This window comes from Chionomys nivalis, chromosome 10 (assembly GCF_950005125.1).
Source record: "Chionomys nivalis chromosome 10, mChiNiv1.1, whole genome shotgun sequence".
Taxonomy (NCBI): Eukaryota; Metazoa; Chordata; class Mammalia; order Rodentia; family Cricetidae; genus Chionomys; species Chionomys nivalis.
Window position 1 is genome coordinate 65086119 of NC_080095.1, and position 21490 is coordinate 65107608.

The 21490-nt window shown below is 43.8% G+C and overlaps 1 protein-coding gene across 2 annotated transcripts in view; it reads right to left on the minus strand.

Annotated features, from left to right (window-relative positions):
* Window positions 1-1124: 1124 nt before the first annotated feature.
* Window positions 1125-21490, minus strand: part of LOC130882391 (signal recognition particle subunit SRP54) — a 68244-nt gene continuing 47878 nt past the window's right edge. Inside the window, exons 2-5 of one of the 2 annotated variants that reach the window (XM_057782401.1) lie at window positions 16306-16479; window positions 8174-8240; window positions 3366-3463; window positions 1125-2032 (exon numbers count right to left, since the gene is read on the minus strand). In XM_057782401.1, coding sequence (XP_057638384.1) covers window positions 1826-2032; window positions 3366-3463; window positions 8174-8240; window positions 16306-16479 — 546 coding nt within the window. In that variant the 3' untranslated portion in view covers window positions 1125-1825. The remainder of the gene's footprint in view (window positions 2033-3365; window positions 3464-8173; window positions 8241-16305; window positions 16480-21490) is intronic. The other variant, XM_057782402.1, reaches the window with a different exon arrangement.

Below are 21490 nucleotides of genomic sequence, written 5' to 3' on the forward strand. Positions count from 1 at the left end.
GATGCTCTCGTGGGTCGCCTTACATCACCCACCTTCACCTCAGGACCAGGTGTCTGAGGACCAGGTGTCTGAGGACCAGGTGTCTGAGGACCAGGTGTCTGAGGACCAGGTGTCTGAGGTGACACCGCACCAAGAGGAAGACGTCAGGCCAGCATGTTTGAGCAACTGAAGACTGGGTTTTAGTAAAGTGTAACTGATAGCGGCCTTAGTTACACAATCTAAGGATAAACCTCTAAGGATTAAGTCACGTCGTTTGCACCCTTGAAAGGAGCTCACCAGTCACACCTCCAAGGAGGACTCCATACTTGCTGAGCCTTAGAAATTTCGGTCCACCTGAAACCTTGACTCAAACTTCGAATATCCAGTTAGAAATCCGGCTTTCAGGTGAGCCTACTGAGAGCCCACTGGCAGGTCTCTACGGCATGCTCACATTTGGATTGTACACATGGAAGACAGAAGGCATCCTGCTACTTAGAAGGCTTGTTTAAGAGGTAATTTCTAAAAGCTGTGATCAGCATCTAGAACACTGTCCACTTTCTCTTTATCCACATTTGGTTATAAATCAAAGTTAAACAGATAAAAGGTTCTGAACACATATACAGGAATATTTCTTAAATCACACTCATCACACAACCTTGTAAAGGATAACCTAGTAAGGAGAGAGAGGGCCGAACCTGGTTCACATCAACGGTCCAGCTCACGGCTGTGACTTCAAAATGGTGAACAAGACCAACCTGGTACCAATTCCTCATCTCCCTGCTACCCTGCCTGTGGTGCAGAAAGGGGTAAGTCTGGCATACCCAAGGTGCCAGCCATGGGGCAGTTGCTGGGGACCAACGCCAGACTACAACTCCAAATTCAGTGACCAGTGTTAATCCGTGATCAGAGCAAGCTACTAACTACTGAAAATTCGAGAGTGACGTGTAGTGAAAATGAGAACCATCTTAATCTTTAGTACATTCAGCACTTTTCCATAAATGCTCTCAACAAAGTCGGGTGGTGGGTAAGCAGAGACAGGGAGATCTGTGAGTTGGAGGCCAGCCTGGTCTACAGAGCTGGGACAGCCAGGGCTACACAGAGGAACCCTGTCTCAAAAAAAAAAAAAATCTCAACAAGAAGCAATCGACAGTACTTCCATCCTGCTGCTTTTATTAGACACTGACCTACCCTTGTGTGAAGTGATGATTAGGTGTGTTACATGCACGGAAGGCAAAGCATGAAATGCAGGGAACTTTACTCTCGGGCTGTTAGGATTATTATTAGCTCCAAAGATGAGTTATCAATACTTTTTAAAAAAAATGCCCCAACACCAAAAACTTTAATGAACAATTTAGCTCCCTTTTTAATGCACAATGCATTCAGTTTCTGTTTTTGTTTTGTTCTTTTGAGACAGAATCTCACTGGCGAGGCTAGAGCTCACTATGTTGACCAGGTAGGCTTTGAACGCACACAGAACCACAGACCTCCCTAGTGCTAGGATTAAAGGCGTGTGTTATCACGCCTAGCTAAAGGTCCTTTTGTTTTATAAAAGATGATTTTTAAATCAAAGCGCTGGGCTTAGTGACAGCACTTGGTTAGTGTGTGTGAAAGAAGCCCTGGGTTTGCTCCCCAGCACAGGGCAGGCAGAGGTGGGGCAACCCCTAATTTACCATAATCAAAACATCCCAACTTCAGATCTGACTGTGATAGATAGAGCATAAAAATGAAGAAAGATTTTCCCTTAATAATTTAAAATATAAATAGTTGTTTTCAGTCCCACTAAACAAAATGTAAAAAGTTCCTGATTGACGTTTAGGGTGTAACACTTAATACACGTCATTTCGTCCTACGGTGGGACAGAGGCTGGCTGCTGTTTCCGTTCCGTAATTACTTCACAGTCTTCCTCCATCTCAAAGTTGACGTTCACAAATGAGGTGGACACCACTGTTTCTGGCTGATCCGTCTGTACGATGGAGTCGGCCTGCATCTTGTTTTGCTGGAATTGTCTTTCTGCTTCTTCAGACATCCTATTTTCCTCTTCCTCCTCCTCCTCCTAAAAAATGGGAAATGTTAGTGGTGAAAATTCTAATGCCCGAAAGGAACACATATGTCTTCTCTCAATAGCATCTTTTTCTCCAATAGCCAAACTTTAGTGTCTAGTTAAGACAAACTTCTGGGGTGGGGGTGTAGCTCAATGGTAAAGTGCACGCTGGGGATCTAACACTACACATGGAGGGAGGGAGGGAGGGAGGGAGGGAGGGAGGGAGGGAGGGAGGGAGGGAGGGAGGGAGGGAGGGAGGGAAGGACTATCACCACCAAAACAAACCTATCTCTTTCCCTTTCTCAAATTCGTTATTTTAAAAGGTGGATGGCCCAGCACTACTCACCCAGTGAAGTAACAAATGAGCTGCCATGACACTTTATTATCAGCTGTCATCCTATTTAGTAACAGTCGGGTCATTCATTAACGGTTAGTTTTCACTAAGCACTAATTAAGGTACAGATGATCCAGGTCCTGCCCTCAAGACTTTGCAGTTAAGAGAGGATGACACCAAAGCAGCACTGCAGAGGCTACAGCGACACCTCGGTTCAGAACTGTTGTGCATGGGGGAGGGGACGCTGTCCTGGACCCTGAGATACAAGTCAGTACAGAATGAGCAGCCTTTTGGGAGGATCATCCTGAGTAGGACAGAGAAGTCTGCAGAGTTTTCTTCTTTGTTTTGTTAAGAACAGTTTGAAGCCACACAATGGAGCAAAGGTGACCTCCAGGCACAGTCCTCCAAGGACAAAGCTGAATGAATAAAGGAACAAATGTGTGCCAACGCTGTGTTCATGCCTCTTCTGGCCTTCCCTGACCCACTGCTCCATTCCCTTGAAGGACAGTGACACACTCTGGTTTACCTTGTGCTTGCCAGTGTGCACTGGGTGCTCTTCTGAGCATTTTAGACACTAACCCTAAGAAGAGATGCAGTTCTCATGAAGACAGAGACTTGAGGCTTGGAGAACTCAGTAACTACCTCACTACTTACACAGTGTGGGTGGTATTTCTCCATTTTTAAAATGACAATACCAAAAGGGATATAAAAAAGATGAAATTAATACACATGAGGCCCCTCATTTATTAGCACTGGCAAATGAAACCTAGCATAGGTTTTATACATTTACCTTAGGAAATCCGAATTCAAAAATCTGCTAATTTAATAAACTAAAGAAGCTATATTCAGTGGCAGAGCCCTTGTCTGGATGTGTAAAGTCCCATGTTTGATGTCTAGCAGTGCAAAAAGACACAGGAGCTACCTTTTTGGCTCCAAGAGTGTCCACACACTCATTACGGAGCTCATCAAGCCTTGGGCAAACCATCAATCAAGCGAGAAAAGGAGACACACCTCCTTCTTCATCCGGTAATACTCATCAATGGCATACTGGTATTTTGGGGTGCTGATGCCCAGAACCGATGCAATCTTCTCTCCAAGAAAGTCACACACTAAAGACGCAAAAATTAAAAGATATACAACACCATCAACATTCCTCGAGCATTTTATGTAGTACTAAGAATCCAAGAGTTACTATTTTATCCTTAAACCTGACAAATTTATCACCCTGTCTCCTCACTTCCGTTCTGGACACCCGGCCTGTTCACATTCCTATTTTTGCAAGTTTGTTTAGAGAACAGTATCTCGCTATGCAACAAGCAGATTCTGAGTATTTAATCAGCGACCCTCCACCACCTCCGCAGTGCTGGGACCAGATGTGTGCTAGGCCAGCCACAGTGCTCTGTCCATTTCTCACCAGTTAGAGGGCTCTCTTTAGTAAAACACACTGTATCAGAAAGTTAGGGTATCACTGGGTGATGGCTGCCACGGCTTCCTCACCAGACAGTGTGGACCCTTCAACTGTGAGCCAGAACAAGATCAGCACCAAATACAGAAGGCTCTGGAGGGCAGTGAGAGGTCAGGCTTAAGAGACAGAAGGTTCACAGAGAAACCCTGTCTCGAAAAAACCAAAAAAAAAAAAAAAGAGACAGAAGGTTGCCAAAGCAGATAAAAGAGCTGTGTGTGAGGCTTGTGCTTTTCTGTCACACCGAGCAGTCTTGAACACAATACATGCTTGGTAAATGCTGGCTCAAATACTAGCCGTGATTTGCTCTGGTTAAAAAGAAAAAGACAGGGGCTGGAGAGATGGCTCAGCGGTTAAGAGCATTGCCTGCTCTTCCAAAGGTCCTGAGTTCAATTCCTGACAACCACATGGTGGCTCATAACCATCTGTAATGAGGTCTGGTGCCCTCTTCTGGCCTGCAGGAATACTCACAAACAGAATATTGTATACATAATAAATAAATAAATATTTTTTAAAAAAGGAAAAAAGAAAATGATGGAGGTGGGTCATCTTTCTATCTGTTGTTTCATTGGTTAAGTAATAAAGAAACTGCCTTGGCCCCTTTAATAGGACAGAAAATTAGGTAGGCGGAGTAAACAGAATGGAAGGCTGGGAGAAAGAAGCCGAGTCAGGAGTCGCCATGATTCTCCCACTCCAGACAGACGCAGGTTAAGATCTCCCTGGTAAGCCAGCTCGTGGTACTACACAGAATATTAGAAATGGGTTAGATCAATATGTAAGAGCTAGCCAATAAAAGGTTGGAACTAATGGGCCAGGCAGTGTTCAAAAGAATACAGTTTCCGTGTAATTATTTCGGGTAAAGCTAGCCGGGTGGTGGAACGCAGCCCTGCCGCTCTTATTACTACAGAGTGGCACCCAACGTGCTAATGAACACCACGTAAAACCTGAGAGGGCTTAAAAAGGACACAGAGAGAATTTAAGACAGCTTTTTGCTGTTTCTGGGTTGCGTGCCGCAAAGAAATTGTCCTGACTCAGCAACAGGAAAAAACTGGCTGTTTTAAAATGCCGGCTTTCTGGGCTGTGCCGCCATCACTATCTCTGTCTGGCTCCTGCGGGAGACAGAGTCTTTAAATGGAGCATTTGGAGTAAAGTGCTACGGCTTGCTTGATGGCCATGTGGACTGCTGTGTGCCTGGAACTGTGTGTGGCTCAGGGACACCAAATGGTTCTGAGGCAGGAGCTGCTCAGCTCTGCCACGGTGAACTGTGCTGGTCTCAGGCAGGAACTACCGTAATTACCATAATAACAGCGCAGTTAAGGTTTAGACTGGGCAGGACACAGGCGGTACCATATTACCCCTACATGGTGCAACTTAATTTTTAAGAAATGCTTAATATTTTAAGAAATGCTCCTGGATAGTAAAAAAATTACAGATTCACAATAAAACAGATTCAGACATAAAAGACCACAGTGTTGGATGAGTGTACGTAGGCTTGAGAGAGAAAAAATATATATAAATAATAAAGTTAATGTCTTAAAAAAGGGTAAAGTCTTTAAAGAGACAGAGTACAGATAGTTATAGATTAAAAGAAATAAAGAAAATAAGCCACGTAAAAATGGAAAATTCACAGAGAGTCTGGATTCTTTGTATTATTGTGTTTTCTTTAAAATTTTTGACTGTAAAGGAGCTAAGTGCAGAGAGACATTTCATTATATGGGCTGCCAAGCTAAACCAGAATGGATATAAGGGTATTATGATTTCAGAATATGGGTCTAAGGATATGATGCTTTGGAGAGGGTCTTCTTTTGTTTTCACAGAGGATGCGACCCTGTGGATTTCTTCTATCCCAATATGGTATGATAGACCACGCCCTCCTGAAAGGTTACTGTGAACACCCTCAAAAAATTACTTCATTCAACTGCCAACTGAGATGACCCTGACACACAGGTTATACCATGAAAGATCTGAATAACAGCGCCCCCATTCAGCAGGAAGCAGTTTGGAGAAAAAAAACTGCGCCCATGTTCCCAAATATGGTTTATAAATGTTCTTTTACATTTAAAGGGGGATATGATATAGATATGAATAATTTGCATTGGTATGGATTTTAAGGTCAATTTTGTTATATGTATATGTATTTCTGATCTTGATTAAGGTATTGTGATTGTGTAGTTCATTTAAAAATGTAATGTATAATTAGGAAATATAGGTTGCTAATGGATAATCATAAATAATAGTCAAGCTTGTAGTCATGTTAGTTAGATTTTCTAGATGTGCATAGATATATTTCAGATAGGCATTCTTCATATCTTTCAAAGGCTACAGAATATGGCATTTAATGTTTTAATAACTTAGGGCTTTTTATGACAATGAGACACATCTGCTCCTGACAGCACCAATCTACTTCAAGAGGAAGATGGGCATCGAAGAGGCTCCTTATGGAGTTTGATAGCCATTTGGGCAAGAAACTGCTCTTGCCTGGACTGTTGCATAAAGTGGACACAAAGAACCCGCAGAGAGAGGACTGCTGAACTTGCCTAAAGGTGAGATGGTCTTTCGGGGTTCCTGACTCATGAAAGAGTCTGCAAGACATTCTGCAGGACACAGCAAAAAGTGACTGAACTGTCTTTGGAATTTCCTGCTTGATGCAAAATGTCTGCTGGATACTATGGGCCTGAAGGCTGAAGATGGATGCCCCAACAGTACAAAAGAACTTTGGGTGACTGTCCAGGCAGCGAGATGTCTCTGTCATTTCTAGAGTTTGAATTATCTTACTTCTTGTTTGCTTAGGTAATATTATATCCTTCTGGAGTCTTTGATGGAGTTGAAGAATGGTTAGTTATAGTTATAGTTTTCCTTAGTTATGATAAAGGATAAAATAGATATAAATATTGTAACTGTAATTCTTGCTTGATAACTATTTTGTTATATGTAATCTTACTATGTTAAAGTGAAAGCCATTTTTTGTTTAAACAGAAAAAGGGGAAATGATGGAGGTGGGTCATCTTTCTATCTGTTGTTTCATTGGTTAAGTAATAAAGAAACTGCCTTGGCCCCTTTAATAGGACAGAAAATTAGGTAGGCGGAGTAAACAGAATGGAAGGCTGGGAGAAAGAAGCCGAGTCAGGAGTCGCCATGATTCTCCCACTCCAGACAGACGCAGGTTAAGATCTCCCTGGTAAGCCAGCTCGTGGTACTACACAGAATATTAGAAATGGGTTAGATCAATATGTAAGAGCTAGCCAATAAAAGGTTGGAACTAATGGGCCAGGCAGTGTTCAAAAGAATACAGTTTCCGTGTAATTATTTCGGGGCATAAAGCTAAGCCATGTGGGCGGCCGGGTGCCGGGGACGCAGCCCGGCCGCTCTTATTACTACAAGAAAAGACAAAAAAAGATAATTAAATGGGCAGCGGTGGCACACACCTTTAATCCTAGCACTCAGGAGGCAGAGACAGACAGATCTCTGTGAGTTCAAAGCCTGCCAGGTCTACAGGGCGGGTTCCAGGACAGGCTCGAAAGCTACACAGAGAAACCCTGTCTTGAAAAACCAAGACAAAAGTTATCAAGTAGCTAATTAGAAACAGTAAATTTCATGATTTAAACATTATTGGCATAACCACATAGCTGATAATTCACTTCATTCAAATATCATTTACATTTTCATTTAAGAAGTGAAATATTGCTGGAACATAGCTCAGTGGAAGAGTTTTTGCCTAGGATGTACAGGGCAGATTCAATCTTCAGTACCATAAAAAAATTACATGGAAGAAACCATGCATTGCCATAACTACATAACAAAGAATAAAATGGTAAGATGCTAACATGCAAGGAAGAAATTAAAAACTAATAAAAATTAAAATACAAATGGCTTATAATAAGGCTTTAGAATAAGCAGTAGACACAATGAGATTAACAGCAGTAGAAAACCAAATGGTAAAGTAACAGGGTTTAAAACATGACAATCGTGTCTACATTAATGGTGTCATTTTCCGGGCGTGGCTTTTATTACTATACTTAGGGAGGCAGCGTATTGTGTGGAGGTCAGAGGACAACTTGGCAGGAATAAGTTCTTCCCTGACAGGGTTTTCAGGGATCAAATCTGCCTGTCAGTTTGGTGGCAAGCACTTTTACCTGCTTGAGCCAACTTGCTGGCCCTAGTCTGTTTTTTTAACACAACTCTAAGCTGAAGAACATTTGTACAAGCTAGATAGTGTTTTTCAATGCTAGCTGGCTACTCCAGGACAATGTAGTTCCCTAGTTTGTTTCTTCTTCGGCAGGAGCATCTCATTTGGTAAAGCTCCCATGAGGAGAACTTACTACGGCAATCATACGATAGTCATACAGAAGCGCGATACCTGAGAGGGTAGAGGTGGCGGCCCGAAGCATGTGGAACCATAAGTAGGGGCCCCAGGGAAGCTTTGTCTGCAACAAGAAAGTCGGGTTAGCAACATCCTCCATCACCACTATCTTCAGAGCACACAGGCAGAAATCAGTCCGATAAAAACCTAAGTGTTTATATCCAAATTCCAAGACAACACTTCATCTTATTCCACATAATTTCTACCACCTTTACCCACAGAAGGACCAAAAGCAGATTCAGCAATGGAATGGCAATGGAACTCAGTCTGTGCTGCCTACAAACTCTCCAGCCTTTCTCCCGCCTTGCAATGTCTTCATTCTTCAAAGCATATCCAAGAGGGTGCAGTATCCACAGATGACCCTTGTGGGCATGCCTAACAAGTAACATGTAACGCTACAGCGGGAAAAACTCTGCTGGAGAAACTACAGTAAATAAGGGCATAACAAGTGGGCTTTCAGGGGTGAAAAATAAATGGAAGGAAGGGCTGTTTGCCCTTTCTTTTTTCTTCCTTCCTTCCTCCGTCATATTCTCTCTCTCTCTCTCTCTCTCTCTCTCTCTCTCTCTCTCTCTCTCTCTCTCCCTCCCTCCCTCCCTCCCTCCCTCCCTCCTTCTCTTCCTCCTTCCCTCCCTATTTACTTGGAAGCAGGGTCTCACTCTGAAGTTCTGGCTGTCCTGGAACTCAATATGTGGACCAGGCTGTCCTAGAACTCACAGAGATCTGCCTACTTCTGCTGCCTGAGTGCAGGGATTAAAGGTGTGCAGCATCATGGCTGGTTGCTTTCTTCTCCTAAAGGACAATCATGGGACTAGAGCACACACCCCGAGACAGTTTACTGCATTTGGCAAAGGCCGCTGGCAGAATGCTTCCTACAGCAAACTAACCTTGGTTCTTGCCTGTGTGAAGGCTGCCTAAGATAACGATGCCTTTACTAGCACAACTGACACTGCAGACATGCTTCACTGAACTGATATTTTGTTTATATAGAGCCTGCATTTGGATGCATTAATACTTGTTCTTAAATTGCTTTCAAGGAGAAAGAGAAATCTGTTCATAATCTTTTTAGCAAAGATATATTCATGATTATAAATAAAGGTATTAAAAGGCCAACCAAGAACACATATGAAGACTGAGCAGAGTCAGATGTGCAGACCTATAGTTTTAAGTGTGAGGCTAGCCTCGGCTATCAACTTCCAAGGCGTCTGGGCTACAGAGGATGCTGTCTCCGAAAAGACCGAGTGGAACTCATCTCGTGATGAAAGCAGGTCTGCCGTGGGTGAGGAGAGAACACAACCGGCAAAGCGTTTGCCATGCAAGCCTGAGGCCCGGAGTTCAATTCCCAGACCCCAAGAATCCCAGCACTGCACTTGTAATCCCAGCACTGGGGAGGGAGACAGGAAGACTCTGGGGCTCTCTGATCAGCTGGCCTATCCTAGTTGGCAAGCTCCAGGTCCCAGAGAGACCCTCACTCCCGAGGAACAACATTTGAGGTTTATCTCTGTCTGACCTCCATATGCAGCGCACAAATAAGTAGCCCTCTCCCCTCTTCCCCACACAGAGTATACGAAAAACAAATGAGTGAGGTGGCTTAGCACTGGGTGCCCAACCTGACCACTTGAGTTTGATCTTAGAGACCCATACAGTGGAAAGAAAGAAATGAGTCTTACAAGTTGTCCTTTGACCTCCACATGTACTGTGTTATTCACATGCCCCACCACAACATATACAAGAGTGTGTGTATGTATATATGTATACACATATGCTATATATGTACATAATATATGTATGTGTATATGTTATAATACACACATATTATATATGGATACGATATCTAATTATAATATGTGTATGTTATAGAATATGTGCACATATAATATATAACAATATATACATATTATATCTGCACACATATTATGTGTATAAATTTTAAAACCTTACAGGGGCTGGAGAGATGGCTCAGTGGTTAAGAGCACTTGCTACTCTTCCAGAGGACCCACATTCAATTCCCAGCACCCACATGGCGGATTCAAAACTAATTGTAACTCCAGTTTCTGGGGATCTGACACTCTTGGTGAATGAATAGACAAAACACCCATACGCATAAACTAAATTTTTTTTTTTTAAGTTTTGAAGATAAGACACAGAAGTAGCTTCCAGTAAGCGCTACCTATGCCTTTTGACTCCCTGGCTCACATCTGGAACTGTCTAGATTGACAGCAAGAGGGTGCTCTTGGGGATGAGAGTTACTCTAAGGCCTCTGTTTAAGACACTCTGACTTTGATTTACAGTAGGCAGAACAATGGCAGAATAAAAGGGATTGAACCAATTTCCTTTTGTTTCAGGGTCTTTTTGTTGTTGGTATTGGTGTTTGTTTTTTGAAACAGGGACTCTCTAAATAACCATAGCTGTCCTGGAACTCACCATGTAGACCAGATTGAATTCAAACTTACAGAGATCCACCTGTCTCTTGAGTTCTAGGCATAAAAACATGTGCCACCATGCCTGGCATAATTTTTATAACATGTAATGTGAAATTTCTATAGTATATACCAGGTTGTACAAGAAAGAAACCACTCAGAAAAGACCCAAGCATGTAGCGCCTGCTGGTAATTCCAGCACAACAGCAGACAGGTGGTCTGCAGGGTTCGCCACCTAGCCCTGATCCCGGTGAAAAATCCTTTCTCAAACAAGGCAGTCAGCTCTGAAGAACAACATGTGCATACATGGGTACACCAGCACACATGTGAACATGCACACACACCTACACACACACACACACACACACACACACAGACGGCAGAAAGCACACCGACGGTCTCACTGGACAGCTCTCCCGAAGCTGTTTCTAGGACAGTAACAGCCAGCACTGAAGCGAGGATTACCAAAGAACCCAGCTCTGCCTGGGGAGGCGGGCGGCACCTGTCGTCACTGCAGTTACACAGGAGCTTACCCAGCCTATTATTTGGACATGGATGTTGCTGAGCCAAAATCACAGGTGGTTCAAGGGTCTCCCCAGAGCCATGTCACCATCCCCATCTCAGATGCACCCAGCTGGGATTTCACTGTGGGTCTTCAAGGGTTTTAGTTTACAGGTAAAACCCCACATTTTTTCCTCTAAAAATGTCTTTTGTCTTCCCCCTCAAGACTTTGATTTTTCAAACAACTCTGTTGGTAATAATATGGCCATACTCCCTAAATCAATAGTTCTCAACCCCTAAAGCTGCGCCCCTTTAATACAGTTCCTCATAGTGTGGTGACCCCCAGCCACTAAGTTATTCTCATTGCTACTCCATACTTGTCATTTTGCTCCTGTTATGAGTTCTAATGTAAATATCTGACATGTAACCTTTGTGGGGATCGAAACCTACAGGCTGAGAACCACTGCCCTAAACAGAACTTCAGAGGTAACACAATCTTCACTGCCTTCTCTTCAGAAATTGACAAACTAATTCTAAAATTCACACGGTATTTTTTAAAATAATTTGCTTATTCTTATTTTTATGTACATTGGTAGTTTGCCTGCATGCATGTCTGTGTGAGGTGTCAGATCTTGGGAGTTACAGAAAGTTGTTAGCTGCCATGTGGGTGCTGGGAACTGAACCTTGCAGTGCCCACCACACGGTATTTTAAGGGACCTAGAACAGTCAAAACAATCTAGAAAAGAGGAGAAAGCAAACAAGCGCAGGAGCCACATTTTCCAGCTTCACTCTGTGGTGGGCACAGGAGAACTCCTGTGTTCCAGTGATCCGGAAGACGAGACCTAAGGAAGGGTCCTGGCGTGAGAACAGAGGCACAGACCCGGTGGGGGGACTTAAGTCCAGAACAAACCATATTCAGTTCTCAGAGGATTCAACAAGGCCACCAGGATCATGCGTGGTGGTTTGAATGAGAAAGCTCACACACAAGCTCATAGATTTGAATGCTTGGTCACCAGGGAGGGGCCCTCTTAGAAAAGATTGAGAGGTGTGGCCTTGATGGGGGAAGTGTGTCCAGCGCGAGCGTGTGTGTTGTGTGTGTGTCTGCCATCAGATCAGGATGTAGGGCTCAGCTGATTCTCCAGCACCATGTGTGGTGATATTTTGTCTGTGTTTTAACAAATAAAGCTTGCCTGAAGATCAGAATACGAAGCTAAGCCACTAGAGGCCAGGCAGTGGTGGCTCACACCTTTAACCCCAGGAGTCAAAAGACAGAAGCACAGGGATCTCTGTGAGTTCAAGGCCACCCTGGGCTACGCGAAAACGATCCAGTCTATAAGAGAAACAGAGCTCACACAAAGGTGATCCCAGAACTTGAAATCCCATTCTTAACCCTAGCACTAGGGAGGTGGAGACAGGTGTGATGTGTCTGGGCAAAGAGACATTCCTATATAAGGCGGGAGGAGACAGGAGCTCATTGCAGTCTGGAGATGCAGTCTGAGGACAGGATCGCCCCTCTGGTCTGAACATTAGTAGAGGTAAAAGGTCTCTCTAGTGACTAACCACTCTGCTTCTCCGATCTCTTACTTTTTACCCCCTATTATCTGACTCCAGGCTTTTATTAAGAACAATTAGAAGCTGGATGGTGGTGGTGCACGCCTTTAATCCCAGCACTCGGGAGGCAGAGGCAGGTGGATCTCTGTGAGTTCGAGGCCAGCCTGGTCTACAAGAGCTAGTTCCAAAACAGGCTCTAAAACTACAGCGAAATCCTGTCTCAAAAAACAAAAAAAGAAAAAAAAAAGAACAATTAGAATTCATACTACATCCATGTCTGCCTGTGTACCACCATGCTTCCCACCACGATGATAATGGACTAACCCACAAAACTAAAAGCAAGCCCTCAATTGAATGTTTTCCTTTATAAGAGTTGCCGTGGGGGGCTGGAGAGATGGCTCAGTGGTTAAGAGCATTGCCTGCTCTTCCAAAGGTCCTGAGTTCAATTCCCAGCAACCACATGGTGGCTCACAACCATCTGTAAAGAGGTCTGGCGCCCTCTTCTGGCCTTCAGGCATACACACAGACAGAATATTGTATACATAATAAATAATTAAAAAAAAAAAAAAAAAGAGTTGCCGTGGTCATGGTGTCTCTTCACAGCAATGGAAACTAAGACACTCTCAGAGGGAGAAAGCAGACTTTACGAGTTACTCTGTGACATCTGGAAAACCACATGGCAGAGTAGCAAGTCTGACCCTTACCTGTATCATACAGAAAACTAATTCAGAACAGATGTGGCTGCTTGTGACTCTGAGCACACCTGTAACCTCGGCACTTAAGAGGCTAAAGCAGGAGAGCTCCTTGAATTCGGGACAAGCCTGGACCACAGGCTGCCTGAATGTACAAACTATACACAGCCAGCTTTATTAAGCAGCCTAGCCTGGCCTGGAACTACTATGGCATCTAAGCTGGCCTTGAACTTGGGACTTTCCGTGTCCATGCTGGTACCACAAAACTTTAAAAATAAACGTAAGAATTAAATCTCTAACCAAGTGTGGAGGCATACATCTTAAATCCCAGCACTCAGGAGATACCTTTTTCTGGCCTCTGCACACACATGGTGCATAGACAAACACTCAGGCAGGCAAAACACAGAAAATAAAAATAAAAGTTAAAAAAAAAATTAAGGGGCTAGAGAGATGGCTCAGAGGTTAAGAGCAATGACTGCTTTAACTGAGTTCAGTTCCCAGCAACCACATGATGACTTGCAGCCATCTGTAAAGAGATCTGATGCCCTCTTCTGGCCTGCAGGCACACATGCACACAGAACACTGTATACATAATAGATAACTCTAAAAAAAAAAATTTTTAAAAGAATGAAAAATGATGCAGCCACCACGAAGTGACTGGACGGAGTTCCTCAGCTGTTAGCAACTCCACTCCTGACCACACACCCGGACACAGAACACGGTGACACAAAAGCCTGTATTCACAGCGCAATAATCATGTGACCTGAACGGCACAAACAACCAGAGTTTCCACTGACTGACAGAGGAATGAGAAAAAGGCGGTATATTTGCACAATAAAGTATTATTTGGATATTACGTAATATAATACTCTCATAAAAAGGAACAAAGTACCACAGATGCTATAACATGAATGGACCTTGAAAACCTCAAGCTACATGAAAGGAGACAGTCAGGAAGGACACACCTCTGCTCAGAACAGGGAAACCTATCTATGGACAGGAGGATCAGTGACTGCCAGGAAGGAGGCAGGAAGTAGAGGGCAGAAAGCAAAACAAAGCACATGCTAACCTGACCGTGGCTGTGACTGCGGGTCTGTGGATATGCCAACTACTAAATTATACCTGAACCTGTGTGCATGGAAGCAGGGGTTCAACCAAGCTCTTTTTAAAAGTCTGAATCCATAGGAAGTAGGGATTCATGCTTTCTATGTCAATGTGACACTTTGTTTCCACGTAGACACTGGGTAACTTTTGAGACAACTTTATTTTCTTTTCTTTGAGACAGGCCCAGGCTGACCTCAGACTTGCTATATAGCTGAGGCTGGTCTTGAAATCCTGATCTTCCTGCCTCCACCTCCTACCTGACAATGATTTTTAAAGCCATGGATATAGCTGGGTGGTGGTGGAGCTCGCCTTTAATCCCAGGAGAGGTAGGCGGATCTCTGGGAGTTGGAGGCCAGCCTGGTCTACAGAGTGAGTTCCAAGACAGGCTTCAAAGCTACACTGAGAGCTGGAGAGATGGCTCAGAGGTTAAGAGTACTAACTGCTCTTCCAGAGGTCCTGAGTTCAATTCCCAGCAACCGCATGGTGGCTCACAACCATCTGTAATGAGATCTGGCACCCTCTCCTGGTCTGAAGGCACACATGCAGACAGAACACTATATACATAATAGCCGGGCGGTGGTGGTGCACGCCTTTAATCCCAGCACTCGGGAGGCAGAGGCAGGCGGATCTCTGTGAGTTCGAGACCAGCCTGGTCTACAAGAGCTAGTTCCAGGACAGGCTCCAAAACCACAGAGAAACCTTGTCTCGAAAAACCAAAAAATAAAAAAAAATAAAATAAAAAATAAAATAAACAATTATAGATCTCTTCAGAGTACTTTAAAAGGAAAACATATACCCAGACAACCTACCACCATCTGGATTACCACTAACGTTCAACATGTCTGGCTACTCTGAGCATATTGTACATTGAATATTCTCTGTACTAAAGAATTTGAAATGGGGGGGGGGTTTGGGAGGTTTGGACAGGGTTTCTTTCTGTAGTCTTGCCTATCATGGAACTAGCTCTGTACACCAGGCTGGCCTTGAACCCACAGAGATTCGCCTGCCTCTGCCGCCTGAGTGCTGAGATTAAAGGCGTGCACTGCCATCACCTAGCTAGGATTGATTTTTTTTATTTTTTATTTTATTTTATTTATTTATTTGTTTGTTTATTTATTTATTTATTTATTTATTTATTTATTTATTTATTTTTGGTTTTTCGAGACAGGGTTCTCTGTGGCTTTGGAGCCTGTCCTGTAACTAGCTCTGTAGACCAGGCTGGTCTCGAACTCACAGAGATCCACCTGCCTCCCGAGTGCTGGGATTAAAGGCATGCACCACCATCGCCCGGCTTGATTTTTTTTAATAGCCAAAAATTTACGAACTAAATCTTATAAAAATAAGCATGTCTTAAATATAATTTTTAAATTTAAATATAAATTTTAAATGTGTTTCTAGGCTTTATTTTATTTCTAGCACTTTGGAGAGCCTGGTTAATCACAGAACATTTATTTGTTTATTGCCTATATCCCCACTAGCGTACAGTTCACAAGCCACTGCCCCATGACCAGCATCCATACCAGAACCTCTTAGAGGGGCCCATAGTAAACGTGCGGTCAATGGACTTCGCTCCCTTGAAGGACACGCCTTTCTGTGAACTGAAAGGAGCCAGGATTAAAATAATGATTACGAGAATCAGGCATGAATTCACACTGATAAAGAGCCCTGATCCAGGGAAGCACAACTGGTGTAGGCTATTGAGATGTTGGAAATACTTCCATCCAGATTGTGTAAAAAATAATGTTTTCCCCCAGATGGTAACAGATGGTAGTGGATTTCAACTTCAAATGGTCCTTTCCATCCACTGTTCAAGGAACAAACCTTCAAGCCCAGCCCGCCCGCCTGCCCACAGCAGCACATGTACCGGGTCAACAGTGGGCAGCACATCCTTCTTCTCGAGGCCGTCGACTTCATCCTCGTCGGTGCTGTACTCCTCCATGGTTTCTCCGCTAACGAAGTGGATGACCCTCCGCGGAACTCTCTTCTTCTTCCCTATGACTCCCAGCTCCACGTTCTCAAAGCCCCTTTCACTGCTCATCTAGAGGAGGGAAGAGTGAAGAAGGGCTTTGAGTGGGTCTTTCTTTCATCAGCAGCTAACAGACATAGCCTTTATTTTTTAATTGATGCACTTATTTTTCATTTTACTTGCATTGGTGTGCTTGCATGCATGTCTATGTGAGGGTGTCAGATCTTGGAGTTACGGGTATGAGCTGCCATGTGGGTGCTGGGAATTGAACGTGGGTCCTCTGGAAGAGCAATCAGTGCTCTTAACCTCTGAGCCATCTCTTCAGTCCATCTGCTTTATTTTAAAGGCCAAAGAAACTAGACAAATCCTTCAGCAATTTTTAAAAAATTATACAAACTTAGGGAATCTTAAATCCTTTTAAGGCCATAAAGGTGTCAAAATTCAGTAAGTCTCTAGAGAGATGAAGGGCTCCTGGGGAAAAGGTATTTAAAATGGGGGAAACTTCTTTTTCAGATTTATTTTTATGTACATGAGTGTTTTCCCTGCACATGTGTATCACATGTGTGCCTGGCCCACACTGGACCCCTGGACTGGGAGTTATGGATGGTTGTGAGCCACCATGTGGGTGCTAGTAACCAAATCCACCGTCCTCTCTGGAGGAGCAACAAGAATTCCTAATTGCTGAGCCATCTCTCCAGCCCGGGGGTTAGAGAGAATTTTACAAATAAAATAAAATCTGAAAAGCCTTCAGTGTTCTACACCGGAACTTCAGATACTGTGATCATTAGTATAGATGTGGCAACAGGTTTTTGGTTTTTTTTTTTAACAAAGATCTACAAAGTTCAAAACTACTTCTAGGAGACCGGTGTGGTGGTGCAGGCCTTTAATTCCAGCACTCTGGAGGCAGAGCAGGCAGATCTCTGAGTTCTGAGGCCACCCTGGTCTACATAGTGAGTTTTGGGACAGTCAGGCTACACAGACCCTGTCTCAGAAACAAAAACCAAAATACAATACAAACAAACAAAAACTACTTATGCATGGAATTCTAAACACACCCAAATTTCATTATGAGGGAATTATTTACTCGGGTTTTGTTTTTGTTCTGAGTATGTGTGTTTAGTCTGGGCTGGCCTTGAACTTGCCATGTAGCTGAGTATAATTGTGAATTTTGATCCTTTTTTAATCCATCAACTGAGTAGTGGGATTATTCAGTTTGGGAAGTGCAGGTGTAGGTGTGTGTGTCGGGGGCTGGGGTGGGTGATATTTGTGTTTGCACATGGAACCAGAGGACAACCAAAGGTTTCATCCATCATTCCATCAATTTTTTTTTTCTGGTTGTTTTTGATTTTTTGTTTTGTTGTTTTTTCGAGACAGGGTTTCTCTGTGTAGCCCTGGCTGTCCTGGAACTCACAGAGATCCACCTGTCTCAGCCTCCTGAGTGCTGGGATTAAAAGCATGGTGTCACCACCACCTGGCCGTCATTGTTATTTTTTAAGACAGGGGCTCTCATTGGCCCTGAACTCTCCAAGAAGAGCAGACTGGCCAGCAAGCCCTGGGACCCACCTGCCCCTGCCTCACCAGTGCTAGAATTACAAACTATTTTTTAAAAAGTATGTTCCAGGGATGGAACTCAAGTTGTCATACTTGTCCTATCTAAATCATAAAAACTATCATAAAATTTGTTAATCCTGACTTTTGCCAATTTTTAAAACCTACAAAAGAGAAAGCCCAAAACATGATTCACAGTGTTTCCTGCAGTACCAAAACTACATTAAGTATAAAACCAAATTTTGAGTAACATTCTTGGTATGTTAATAATTTTTAGTAGCACTTGTTCTAATTATCTCATTTCATATAAAAGATTTAAGACAGATGTGGTGGTGCAAGCCTAGAATCTCAGCATTTAGGAAGGAGAGCCTCCACTGCACAGTAAATTTTAGGCCAGCCTGACCTACAAGAGATCCTATCTTAAAGATCAAACAAAAGAGGAGAGGCTTAGCCCTTGCTCCTCGTAAGAGGACCTAGGTACACACGTGAGGAATCAAACACCTGAACTCCAGATCCAGGGACTCTGATACCCTCTCTGGGCTCTGCAGCAGCAAACACACAGACATGCGTGTAGGCAAAACCCCCACACAGAGAATAAAATTAACCATTGTTTTGGACACAGTACATCTCAAATTTTAGCCTGATCATTTTAAGCAAACTTTGTGTAAAGGCAGAGTAGTAATATCTTACGTTTTGCAGCCCAGCTAGTGTCTCTCATAATGAACTCTGCAAAGCGGGCAGAGAGAAACCGCTTATATGAACACTATATAATGAATGGACATGGCTAGATTCCAGTAAAACTTAGCATGACATGGCTGAGTGCCTGGATCCGGCTCCCGGCCTGCAACAAACCTATGAGACACTCAGTGCTCTTAACTGCCGAGCCATCTCTCCCGCTCCTTAATTTCAAAATTTATTTATGTGTCTCTGTGTGTGCGTGTCATAACATGAGTGTGCTTCCAACCTGAACTTGGGGAACAGTGAAGGGAGGTATCACCAGGAAAAAACAACCAAAAAATAACTCGGAACAAAATTTTCAACAATTATAACTAAAAACTATTTTCTGACTATTTCAGACATTTCATTTTCTACAGATACTAAACCTTTACATGAGAATACTTTACTGGGCAGGGGGGCCGGGGAAGAGCTGGATCAGTGGCTCAGCAAGTAAGGGAGCAAGCGTCGTTCTCACATGGAAGCTGCAGTGTGGCTGACAAGCACCCGTAACTCCACTTCCAGGGGATCTAAGCACTCTTATGGTGCACATACATACATAAAGGCAAAACATTTATACACATAAAATATTTTTCTGTCAGGTAAACAAATTACATTTCATAAGATCTGAAAACACAACTTTCTAACGCCAGTAAAGTCTGAAATGAGACTTCCATTAACATATTTCATGGTTAGCTAGACTGTAATCTTGAGTCTCTGGAGCTGTGGGATTTTTGTTCTTTTTAAAAAAAAATATATTTATTTATTACGTATACAGCATTCCTTCCATGTATGTCTGCAGGCCAGAAGAGGGCACCAGATCCCATTACAGATGGTTGTGAGCCACCATGTGGTTGCTAGGAATTGAACTCAGGACCTTTGGAAGAACAGTCAGTGCTCTTAACCTCTGAGCCATCTCTCCAGCCCAGCTGTGGGATTTTTGTTGTTGTTGTTTTGTTTTTCAGACAGTTTCTCTCCTCCCCTCCCCTGTATTCCTGGTTGTTCTAGAACTCATTTTGTGCGCGCGTGCGTGCGTGCGTGCTGTCCTGGAACTCAATATGTAGACCAGGCTTACCTCAACTTACAGAGCTCCTCCTGTCTCTGCATCCTGGTTACTGGGATTAAAGGCATGCGCCACCACACCCAGCTACAAGACCTGTTTTTAATAGCAACTGTCTTTTGTAGATGCCCACAACACTCAGGCCTTCTTTTAAAATAAACTCTGTCACCTTCTTCAAGCAGGTTTTCAGTAACATGGGCAGGTACCCTATCCTCTGGCTGACAACAACCCCAGCACAGTAACAGAACCTCTGCCTAGTAACAGAGGTGCTAAATAAGTGAAGAGCAGAAACCTGAGCTCCTCAGTGGGACCGAGGCTGAGATTCTGCTAAAAGTCTATTCAGAAAAGAGTCTGTGTAAAATATCCTAGGCGGCCTGGCCAAGGCCCAGCTGAGAACCCGGATGGAATCTACTGTTTCTCTGCTCCTTCCCTCATGGGACTTTGGGTGGGGCTTTTTTTTTTTTTTTTTTTTTTTTGAGATAGGGTCTCATTCTGTAGCCAAGGCTACTCTACAATTCATTAAGCAGACCGAGCTGGCCTCAAATCCACAGAAATCCTCCTGCCTCAAACCCCCACACGTTAGGCTCACAGGTGTGCCCCACGCCCAGGTGGAGTTTCTCTGCTGTCACTAGGGATACAAGATGTCTGCAGTCTTCTTCCTCCCAGCTCATCGATGACTTCTCAGAAACCTCTTCCTCAATCTGGGCAAACCCGGGGAGTTCCCGGAGGTGTTTTTACCTCAGGAATGTAAGATTTAAAAAACAACAACCGGGTAAATTCCAGGAGTCTCTATCCAAGAGGAGAGTCTGTGTTGAAAGGGAAGCAGTGCATTGCATACACAGAAACACTTCTGTCGTCTGTGGGGCGGGCACCGAAAAGGCTAAGCGGTACTCCTGTGAGGGTCACCTTTTCCTCCACAGCCTTTACTGTGCAGATCCTTATTTTTTTTTAACAGAGACTATAAAAACGGGGGCAGGAGAGATGACTCAACAGTTAAGAGCACTTGTTACTCTACTCAATGGGCTTGGATTCAGTTCCCATCAAGCACATCAGGTAGCTCAACCACTGCCTGAAATCTCGCCCCAGGCTCCTTCCTGGCCTCCTCAGGGACCAGTGCACATGTGGGCCCACACATGAAAACACTGTGGTCTGGCACTTTCTTTCTCTGATGATAACAAGATGCCATCTTGGAATGAGCCGGAGTCCTGGCAACTAAGGCATAATACAGGGGTGTCTAGGTCTATGGTGACGGTAATGAAGGCTGGGAGGTCCTTAGCCACGATTTCAGGTGTCATTCCTTTATCCCAACTACAGGTGATTTGGGGAGATTCAAGACTATACAGAAAGGAAAGATTGACTAAATGAGGGAATCCATGAAGTCACCAGCCATGATGGGGTGGGGCATGACGGAGATGCAGCTGTCTGGGGTCACCCACGCTCCTGTAACTCATCCATGCTCTGTAAGAAGGCCCAATAAACTCACAGCCTCACCGAGATGGACTGTGATGAATTTGTATTTTGGGGTATCCTTGATGGCCATCTGGGGTGGTTGGAGGTGTACTTGCGCCTCCCCAGAAAAAGCACATTTAGTATTATTAATCCAAAGCAAGAAGCCGCCCTGAAGTAAGAGGCAAGCGGTCTGAGTACTGATACGCTTCCTTTGCGGCTGGGGCAAGCTGAAGCAGTGTGAGAGCGCAGTCGCAGCCATAAAAGCAAAAGAGCGGTGGGAGATGGGAAGTCCACCCTGGACTGTACTTCTGA